Source organism: Aythya ferina (assembly GCF_964211825.1).
Source record: "Aythya ferina genome assembly, chromosome: 1".
Lineage (NCBI taxonomy): Eukaryota > Metazoa > Chordata > Aves > Anseriformes > Anatidae > Aythya > Aythya ferina.
Window position 1 is genome coordinate 104921836 of NC_140296.1, and position 10891 is coordinate 104932726.

At 39.1% G+C, this 10891-nt stretch overlaps 1 protein-coding gene across 2 annotated transcripts in view; it reads left to right on the top strand.

Annotated features, from left to right (window-relative positions):
• Nucleotides 1-10891, top strand: part of ROBO2 (roundabout guidance receptor 2) — an 897160-nt gene that overhangs the window by 257834 nt on the left and 628435 nt on the right. Inside the window, exons 1-2 of one of the 2 annotated variants that reach the window (XM_084538898.1) lie at nucleotides 4726-4855; nucleotides 5096-5166. The exons of the other annotated variant lie outside the window; for it this stretch is intronic. Coding sequence (XP_084395024.1) covers nucleotides 4826-4855; nucleotides 5096-5166 — 101 coding nt within the window. The 5' untranslated portion in view covers nucleotides 4726-4825. Of the gene's footprint in view, nucleotides 1-4725; nucleotides 4856-5095; nucleotides 5167-10891 lie in introns of those variants that run through there. 2 annotated transcript variants of the gene reach the window in all.

Sequence of the window (10891 nt, forward strand, 5' to 3'; positions counted from 1 at the left end):
GGGAAGATGCTCCAGGCCCCGTATCATCTTTGTGGCCCTCCGCTGGACTCTTTCCAGGAGATCCCTGTCTTTCTTGTACCGGGAAGCCCAGAACTGGACACAGTACTCCAGGTGAAGGCCTGACCAGGGCAGAGTAGAGGGGGAGGATCACCTCCCTTGACCTGCTGGCCACACTCCTTTTAATGCACGCTAGGATCCCATTAGCCCTCTTGGCCACAAGGGCACACTGCTGGCTCATGGTCAACCTGTCATCCACCAGGACCCCCAGGTCCTTCTCCTCAGAGCTCCTCTCCAGCAGGTCGTCCCCCAGCCTGTACTGATACTTCGGGTTGTTCCTTCCCAGGTGCAGGACTCTACACTTGCTCTTATTAAATCTCATTTGGTTTTTACCTGCCCATCTCTCCAGCCTGTCCAGGTCTCGCTGAATGGCAGCACAGCCTTCTGGCATGTCAGCCACTCCTCCCAGCTTTGTGTCATCAGCATACTTGCTGAGGGCAGACACTATTCCCTCATAAAGGTCGTCGATGAAGATGTTGAACAAGACCAGACCCAGCACCAGCCCCTGGGGAACACCGCTAGTCACAGGTCTCCAGCCAGACTCTGATCCTCTGATCACCACCCTCTGAGCTCGGCCAGTCAGCCAGTTCTCAACCCACCTTGCCATCCACTCATCTATCCCACACTTTCTCAGCTTTGCTAGTAGGATGTCATGGGAGACAGTATTGAAAGCCTTGCTAAAGTCAAGGTAGATGACATCCACCGCTCTCCCCCCATCTACCCAGCTGGTGATGCCATCATAGAAGGCAATGAGGTTGCTTGAGCATGACTTCCCCTTGGTGAATCCATGCTGACTACTCCTCATAACCTTCTTCTCTTCCAATTGCTTGGAGATGGCATTCAGAACAACCTGCTCCAATACCTTTCCAGGGACAGAGGTGAAACTGACTGGCCTGTAGTTTCCTGGATCCTCCTTCCTGCCCTTCTTGAAGACCGGAGAGACATTGGCTATCCTCCAGTCTTCAGGCACCTCACCCATTCTCTGGGACCTTTCAAAGATGATAGAGAGTGGTTCTGCGATCACATCTGCCAGCTTCCTTAGCACACGTGGATGCATCCCACTGGGACCCATGGGTTTGTGTGCGTTGAGCCCACTCAGACGCTCCCGAACCACTCTCACGTCCACCAGGTGGGAGCCCTCCATTTCCCAGACCCTTTGTCCTATTGCCAGGGGCAAGGAGTCCCAGGGGAGTGTCCTTGAAGCAAAGACTGAAGCAAAGAAAGCATTCAGTATCTGTGCCTTCTCAGCATCTCCCATGACCAGGACACCCCCCTCATTCAGCAAGGGACCCACATTATCCCTAGCCATCCTCTTGCTGTTTACATACTTGAAAAAAAACTTCTTATTATCCTTTATCTCTTTTGAAAGCCTCATCTCTAGGTGGGCTTTAGCCTTCCTCATCATGTCCCTGCAGGCCCTGACAACACATCTATACTCCTCCCAAAAGGACAGGCCCTTTTTCCACATTTCATAGACCATCCTCTTCCTTTTGATTTTACTGATGAGCTCCTTGCTCATCCACACGGGTTTCCTGCCCCCCTTCCCCGATTTCCTATTCTTCGGGATGCAGCAATCCTGAGCATGGAAGAAGTGCTGCTTAAATGTAGCCCTGCTCTCACAAGCACCCTTGCCTTCTAGCAACCTAGCCCATGAGATGCTCCCAGGCAGATCCCGGAAGAGGTCAAAGTTGGCTCTTCGAAAGTCCAGGGTAGCAATCCTGCTTTTAGCCTTACTTCCTTTCCCTAGTTCCATCTGGAACTCCACCATCTCATGGTCGCTGCATCCCAAGCTGCCCCCAGCCTTCACATCCCTAACAAGGCCATCCCTGTTGGTAAGAACGAGGTCCAGGAGCACCCCCCGCCTCGTCGGCTCCTCCACTACCTGCGTCAGAAAATTGTCCTCAACGTATTGTAGGAACCGTTTGGACTGCTCATGCCTGGCTGAGTTGCTTACCCAGCAGATGTCTGGGTAATTGAAGTCCCCCATGAGGACCAGCACTCGTGATCGTGAGGCTACTAGCAGCTGCTTGTAGGAGGCCTCATCGACTTCCTCTTCCTGATCTGGAGACCTGAAGTAGACCCCCACCACTGTCTCCCATACCAGCCCACCCCTTAATTCTTACCCACAAGCTCTCCACTTGTCCTTCACCCTCCCCCAGCTGGAGCTGGGTACACTCTAATTGTGTAAATGTCACAGTAGTCACAGAAATGAAGGGTATTAAGGGGAATGGGTGCCAAGGTGGCCTGCACGAGTAGGGAGACGTGCTCTGATGGCAGCTGGGATCTCTTCTATCCCTTCACTGCCGTGTGACCTCCCACACATGCCACGGAGCGGAACAGTAACACATCTGTCTAGGTCATAATTCATATATAAAGACATACTTCTTTGAGATTTCATAGACTATTACAGTAAACAGCTATGCAATAGGTGCTTATCATACCTGTAATGAACAAGGATTTATCGTTCTACATAAATGAAAAACGTTGATTTGTGATATTCTAAGAACAGAAGAGCAGAGGCCAGTAAAGAAACATGGCATACTGTATACAGAGTGAGCATAATAGATGTATACATAGTATGCTCACCCAGTTGCTGATACATAAATATATCATGGGTTGGAATGTTACACTTTTAAAACTGAAATATTAGTGAGAAACTGAAACTGATAAGGGAAATCTCTTTGTTAGAACTTCAAAGTTTAATATGATTTGCTCAAGAGGAATAAAACTCATACTCACTCTATGCTTAAGTTGATTTTTTCTACCTTCTCTCTCTCCTGTTAACTGAGCTACAGAAATGGCTTTTGACAAATACAGGATAACTTGTTGTATGTATATATGTAAGTAATTCCCAAGTAACAGTTTATAGATGTGAAAGCCTGGCCCATGTGAGGTTGATGAGTTTTTGTTTTGTTTTGTTTTGTTTTTGTTTTTGTTTGTTTGTTTGTTTCAAACAATGTCACTGGCACTGTTATCTCAGCTGGATATTTTTTGTTTTAAATCTGATGCTGGGTGCCATGGCTATGTGTATGTTGCTAAAGAAGGAACAAATCCATGGTCCCAGTGCCTGGTTCCCATTCACACTGTCTCAGTCTAGACCCCTGTTAAAATGCTTTCCCTGCAAAAAAAGATTTGATTTGGACAGAAAGACCTGAGTGACCCAAACAGAGCAACTGAGTGACTTAACCAACATGAATGATCAGGGGCTCAGGCCTCTGCCTCACCCCCTCCCCCTTTTATTTAGCAGCATAAATGTTATGCAGAATTTTACCAGCTGTGCTCTGTGCTTTGAATTTTGTACCAACATGTACTGGTATGTACTGGAAGATTAATAATCACTTTAAAGCTACAGTATTTCTGCACAATTGTTCTTTTGACTATGCAACGACTGAATTTGTCACAGGAGTTAGATGTCTGTTAGGTGATATAGATCAGGAGGTGTTGTAGAGAATAACCTTGGAATAACCTTGCAGGGAAGCAAAATATACATGTAATGTTGCTATAGCTCTGCTGCACACTTTTTCTTAAAGAAAAATGATATACTTCCTCTTTTTTTTTTTTTTTTTTTTTTGCATATGGCAACCATATCTAAAGAAAAAAAATGTATTTTGTGTTGCCCAGGAGGAAAGCAAGGGTGATGGTGGATGTAAAACACAGTCAAAGACCATTTCAGATTTCATTTTGTGATAGTCACTGTGTGTTTTTAGGCTAGTTTATTTTTAATGTATTGTTTAATATTGGCCAGACTTTTTTTTTTTTTGTTGTTGTTGTTGTTGTTTTTTTTTTGATTAATTTATGATTTTAAATGCTCTGTGAATGTTAAAGCTTGAGTACGTTTACTCAGCTTTGCAATTTAATTCTCCACAACCCCAGGCAAAGCCCAACTATGTTAAAACTGACAGAGCTCTTCACTACCCCTTAAGTAGATCTTCATCATGTGGAGGTAGACATAAAGCTTAGGTCCTCAGAGTCATGCTCTGAAGGTACATTTGTGTTTCTATTCCCTGCATCAAGATGTTACGTTCCTAGGCACATACTTGGAGTTGCACTTTAATCAAATGTAAAGCAATTTAAAATCTTTGACAATACATCCATACTTAGAAGATCTAATTGCAAGATCCATGTGTCTCATACTTCCCCAGATAGGCTTGTTTTTTTTTAATCCTTTTTATTTTTTCCTTCTTTCTAAGTGAGTTTAGGCTTACTGCTGCTTATATACCTAGCAAGAAGTGATCTGTAGGTCCTCCTGGGTAAAAGACAGGGAAACAGTTTCAGATTATCTTCAAATCCACTGGCCCATGGTATCCATTTCTACTAACAGAACAGCTACCACTTTGAATAGTCCCTTTTTTTCTTGTCTCTTATTTGATGCAAACTTCTCCCCCCAAACCACTCTGCTCTGTTTCCCTGTTAGAAATACAATAGAACTACTTTATTTTACAAATGACATAACTAATCAAATTCTGAGGGGAAAAAATCCAGACAGCCAACACATATTCATTACCATGAGTGTTGTGCAGGCTGCATTTTTTTTCCTCACAAGATTGATTAATTAAATATTTATGAAAGAGAAACACCTGGCACACTTCCATAAACAAATAGGTCTCCTGTGGGTTTGCAACAGCTGAGGAGAGTTTGGAGGTACCACAGGGATCTCAGAGTAAAGATTTCCTCACAGCTTGAGTTCTTGCACATTGCTGTCTATCATAAATATGCACCAACACACAAATAATTTTTATTGTGAAGACAGAAAGTGAAATATCAACAGATGAAATCCAAAAGGCAGCCAAAGAGAAAGGTAAAGATTAAACAACAGAAATACTGTATGTGGGAAAAACAGTTAATTTTTATTTCTTTTAGCTTTACTGCTAAGGAGGCTCAAACAAGTGAGGCCCCCTTTTTTAACGTATGTGTCTGAGGCTGCTAGTTAAATAGTGAAAGCCTTAGATTGAAGAGATCTGTTGAAATCTAAGGGCAAGGGTTAAGAAATTATGCAAGACACCTAAAAGTGGGAAATTCATTCTGTTCACTATTTCAGCTGCTCTTCCAGATGGATCTGCTTTTTAGACACTTCCTTGACTCTTCATCTTCAGTGGAATGTTTTCACTGGTATGTCATTACTTTAAAAATAAAAATAATAGTGCCACTGACTCCAGCTACAATTTAGCTGGCATGATTGCTTTTATCGACCACTGCTTTGCTGTGGCTAGTTTTCTACAACTGATTGTTTCATTTCTTGGACATGGAAGTAATGTAGCTGTTAGTATCAAATTATTGTGTAATATCTTTTACATGTGCTTACATGCCATGTGCTGTCTGTATGTTGCATTATACTTCATCATGCTCCAACTTTGATTTTTGTTAGGAAATTTTAGAAGCCTGCCAGCTGCACTGAAACTTAGAAGTTAAAGGTTCAGACTACATAGGAAATGCATAAGACATATAAATGCCTTATGTTTCCAAGGCTAAGCTCTAGAATTAATTGTTCTGATACGAGTTTGTGATATTGATCAAATGTTAATTTATTTCTCAAGTGCAGACACAGTGAAATACCTATATTCTTAATTTTTTTAATGCAATTTTTAAAGCGTTCTGGAACTTGGTTTTGTTCTTTGGCAAACCTGGTTGTATATTAGGGGGGAAAAAGTCCTTTATTGTTTGGCATTTTTAAATTCTGAAACAGAAAATGAAAATTTTATAAAAGAAAAAAGGGTTTCTGAAAGATGAAATGGTTAATTGTTAATACAGAAAGTTTGCACGGATTTAGAGGGGAAAGTGTTGTTTAAGAGACTTTTCTTGTATATAGTGTTTGAAATCTTTAGGAATGGAATGTTTCTGAGCTGTGGATTGCATTTAGTAATAACGTTGAGAGGATCATAAACATGTCAGTCTACATAGAAAAAGCAAAAGTGAAGGTTCTTTGAAATTCTGCAAATCAGTCAACACAACTGGTTTATAGTGATAGTGAAGTCTGGTGATGTGTATAAAATGTGATGTGGAAATAAATCAGTGTTGTGTTTAATACTAAGAGTAGGTCATGAAATTATAGTGTTGCTAATCCTATGAAATTTGGTCAAAAGGCTGAAGAAATCAATAGATGCCTTTTCATGATGTGCAGTATATCAGAGATGAGATTTTATATGATTTTACCTATATTGATCAAAACTTATTTTTACTGTGAGGTTTTGGGGAAAGTTTATTTGTATACAGTGCTGAATCACATTTTACATGCTATCTCTTTTTGCTGTGTTAACCATTTTTTAAAAATTATTTTCATAAAATAATAATCAGTAATATTTAGTATATCTCAATTATTGAAAAGCGTCTCAAAGGGTTCTTAGAAAGACTTGTTTTGTCTAGGACAGTCTTCATATGTACCTGCAGTTTCCTTTGGCTTTCCCTAGGCATCTGTAATAACAGCATTATGCATTCCAGGTTTAACTTGTTTCTTTAATGAAGCCTAAATTCCATAAAAATCTAAAATTATTATTTGAAATTAATGTGAATACTAGGTGTCCAAGGATTGGAGAACTCAATCCCAGCTACCAAAAAAAGTATTGTAATTGTCCATGGTGAAGGTTTTAAATGTCCTGACTAGAAAGAATATTAATACTGAGTAGTAGCAGATAGATCTTGATTTAATAAAATGTCTTTATTTCCTGCTAACAGAAAATGATCGCAGGATTGTTTAAAAAGGATGAACCATTTAAATTACCTTGTTAGATATAAATACTTAATAGCATCCATTATAATGAGATAAAAGGGATGTCTGTAAGGTCAAGTGTGAGGATAGAGTTCAAAGACAGTGTAGACCCTTCAACATAATGTAACATAGCTTTAAAATGGAGAGTGAAAATGCATTGCTTGATGAGAAGAAAAACCTCATGTAAGCTTGATAAATATTCAGGGTTTGTGTGTAATGAGAAATGGAATCTGATGAATGAAATGTCATGGTAAAATCATTTTAATCAATAATGGAATGTGACATTATTCAGACCATAATAACATGTCTTCTTTCTGTTCTTTCCCTATGTTATGCTTTCCTTCCTTCCTTTTTTTTTTTTTTTTTTTTTATCTCCCTCTAAGTATTTATCTTTCAAGTTAAGATTGGTTATGCTAATATAGTGTCATAATGCTTCTTGCAACCTTTCTTTGGCAGTTAAACTGTTGAACATGTAACAACACAATCCTAGGCAGAAGCCTATGAAAACGTGGTACATGAAGACAGCATTTTCTTAGATTTTTTAGGTATTCAAAATGTAATTTGCCATCTTCCACCCCTCTTCCCCCCCAAATTTGATACTTTTCAACATAGAATTGTGACTTGATTACAGTAAATGTCATGTATAGGAAGTGTTTGTTCAGTTACTTGGGTAACGTAATAATGACTCCAGTGTAAATAACTGTGGATAAATTATGTACTGTTGCATGCTAGTTGTCATTTACTTTGTTGCAGTGTTTACTTTAGCATAATAAAATGAGATATTTATTTTTCATTATTGAGATCTTGTGTTATGACAGTAAAAATGATTTTATAATGTCTTCTGATGATAATGCTTATGGGCGTTTGTATCTCAAAAGGGTGAAGTTAATTTTGAACATTAAGCAGATAAACTGACAGACTATCTTCATTATTTTATAAAGTAATTGAGACACTTCATTGCAAATCAAGGTGTGTTTTTTGGCAAAACCAACCCCAAGTTCTTTTAACTCCTACTTTTGACCCATCATTCCCAAGACCACCTTACTCTGGACCTCTGTGGATGCCCCAGTCACTTTTTTTGGAGTGTACAGGACGCTAATCTGCATGTCATGTTGATTTTCAACAATGTATAGGCTTTCTGAAAGTCTTGGTAATGACCAAAATCAGCTAACTAGGAAGCATTGTGGGGTGAATGAGCCTAAAATATATTCTTACTATTGAAAACTTACTACAATGTCTTAGAGGTTGAGTTTAGAAAAATAAATTGTGACAATTAAAATCTTTCAAGAACCTGTAACTGTTGCCGCAAGCCATGCTTATGCTGAAACCAAACTGGGAGAAATGATACACAACTTCTAAAGCAGAAAAGGCAAAACTTAACAACCTTTTACTGTGTGGTGGTGGTGTTAATTGGTTGGTTGTGGTTTTTGTTTTTTTTTTTTTTTTTTTTTTTGCCTTTTTTTTATGAATTTTCCTACATGTGTTCAATGAATGTCACCAACCTTTTTCTTACATTTTTAAATCTGATCTTCAGTATTTTACCAAAGCAAAACAGTTGATAAAGATCTTACATTTATCCATCTTTGTTTTTTTGATTGTTAGTAGCTTATTATTTGGCAATACTTGAATTGATCTTTTCCCTTTACTATAGCAACACCATGGGATGAATATAGTCCATATTAATACCAAGTGTTTATTTTTGTTTGGATCAATTTGGCTTAATGTCATTCATATCATTAACATTTTGTAGAAATAATATTGATGGAAGTTATTGATCTCTCTTGCATAAACCATTGTATCTGTTGTGCTGAAGGCTCACAATTATTTGATCATGCATTAGCCACAATGATTATTTGATGTAGTCTACAGAGCTCAACACAGATAAACCCAAGTAATTGTTGATTGAGATATTAGGGAATGAAACCCAATCCAGGAATTAATTTTAAAAGAGCAGGCTTGAGGAAATGGGTTGCCAGCCTCTGCAGGCACCGCTGGGGCTGTATTCTATGCCTATTTTGCTATAGAAGGCACAAAAAGATAATGGTAGCAGCTCTGTACTGGCAGGTGTTCGGGCAGATAGGTTTTTTACCTCTGTATGAGTCCTTCTCTCCTCCAGAGGTTTTGAAAATGGTAGCACATTCTCCTTCCTCTTCTTTTTCTGTCTGTCCTTTCTACCCTAAATTAACTTTCTCCACTGCAAAGCAGGAGCAGCAGTGGCAGATAATGTTTTGGAAGAAGGGAGTAGGGGGGGAGAGTAAGATGTCTCTGACTCCCCTCTCTGGTACAACCTGACCTGAGAGACCATAGAGAAAAGGAGAGCCTTCCTCCTGACCACTTCCACACATCACCTGGCCGTGGAAGGGTACTGTAGAGTTGGCCTTTTTCACAGCATCTTTACAGTAGTTCCTTTGACATTGTCAAGACTGGTCCTTCCTATTCCTACCTGATAAAACAGTTCTTTTTCTGTCCTCCTTGCTATGTGCTGGCAGTGGGGCAGCTGCACTTCCAAACGTATCTATTTATTATGTTTCCTGAATACATAATTTTATGTAAGCATGAGAAAAGTGAAACCCCACTTTTAGAAATGTACAACACAGTGCCCCAAAGGGATACTGTAATATTGTTAGGTGGCTAATGCAGAGATTGCAATGTCTATGCCATAGCAAATTAGAGTATTATTCATGCCTTAAGGGTCCTATGCAGTTCACTAAAAATTTTGCTTTGTATGTTCTGACTTTGGACAAATATGTTCAGGAGATTGATAACTACGTATCTCAAATACTTCTATTGAGAGAATGTAGTGAAATTTTTAAAGGTTACACCAAGAGCCATGTTGCTAGAAGATTCCTATCACAAAAGAGGTAGAGTTTAAAAAAAAAAAAAAAAAAAGGCTTCCTCATGCTATTTTGCAACAGGGATATTTAAAAATCAGAGAGCCATACTGAAGGTCCCAATACTCAGAGACTCAATTATTGATGATCCTTAAGTCAAATAGAGTGCATATTGTCATAATGTAGCAATACATATTGCTTAATGTTGGTATTAAATTTTTATTCTTTTGGGGGGGGGGGTAGGTCAGAAAGAAATGAAATAAACTTTCACTGTTAGAAAGCAGGTATGATGTCTTCAAGTGCTTTTGCTTTCCTTACATGAAAGGTCATTTGTGATATACTAGAAACATGAAGGTCTTTCTAAATTGAAAATGTAAGTTGTTAAACTGAAATATTTTCATTGTATGCATGGCTTTATTATTTCAGATGTGTCAGACTTAAGGAGCACTGCAAATGAGTAATGAAAGGTTGAGGCTTAATTTTATAAGTAGTCTATATGAAAGCTAGCAAGTATTTGAGAAGACTGGCTGTATAGTATAAAAGTAGCTCTTAAATACTTTGTATAGGCATTAAAGTGTGGTTGATGTTGTTTTAATAGTTCAGTCTGAGGTCAAAACTCATATGAGGATGCCTGCATAGACAAAGAAATGTATGTAATAAAGAAATGGGAAAAATCTATTATGTTCATGTCCATGTGTTTTAACATCAGAATGTTAGGTTTCTGATCTGGTAGTATCATGTGTTTAGAAAGTATGTTCATGAGTGATAATAAGCTATCAGCTGCCTAAGTTTACATAACTAGAATAGAATCATACAGCTCAGAAAAGACCTCTAAGATCATCTGGTCCAACCTTTAACTTAGTACTGAAGTCCACTGCTAAACCATGCTACTAAGTTCCAAATCTACATGTTTCTTGAAGACCTCTAGGGATGGTGACTCAACTGCTTCCATAGGCAGCCTATTCCAATGCCACACAGCCCTTTTAGTAAAGACATTTCTCCTAATATTCAATCTAAACCTCCCCTGGTGCAACTGGAGGCCATTTCCCCTCGTTTTATCACTTGATGTTTGGGAGAAGAGACCAATTCACACCTTGCTATAGCCTCATGTAAGCCTCATTTAACTGTACAGAGCAGTAAGGTCTGCCCTGAGCCTTCTTTTCTGTAGGCTAAATAATGCTGCTTCCCTCAGCCACTGAGGGAACTTGTTCTCTAGACCCTTTACCAGCTTTGTTATCCTTCTTTGGACATGCTCCAGCAGTTTGGTGTGCTTCTTCTAGTGAGGGGCCCAAAACCAAAC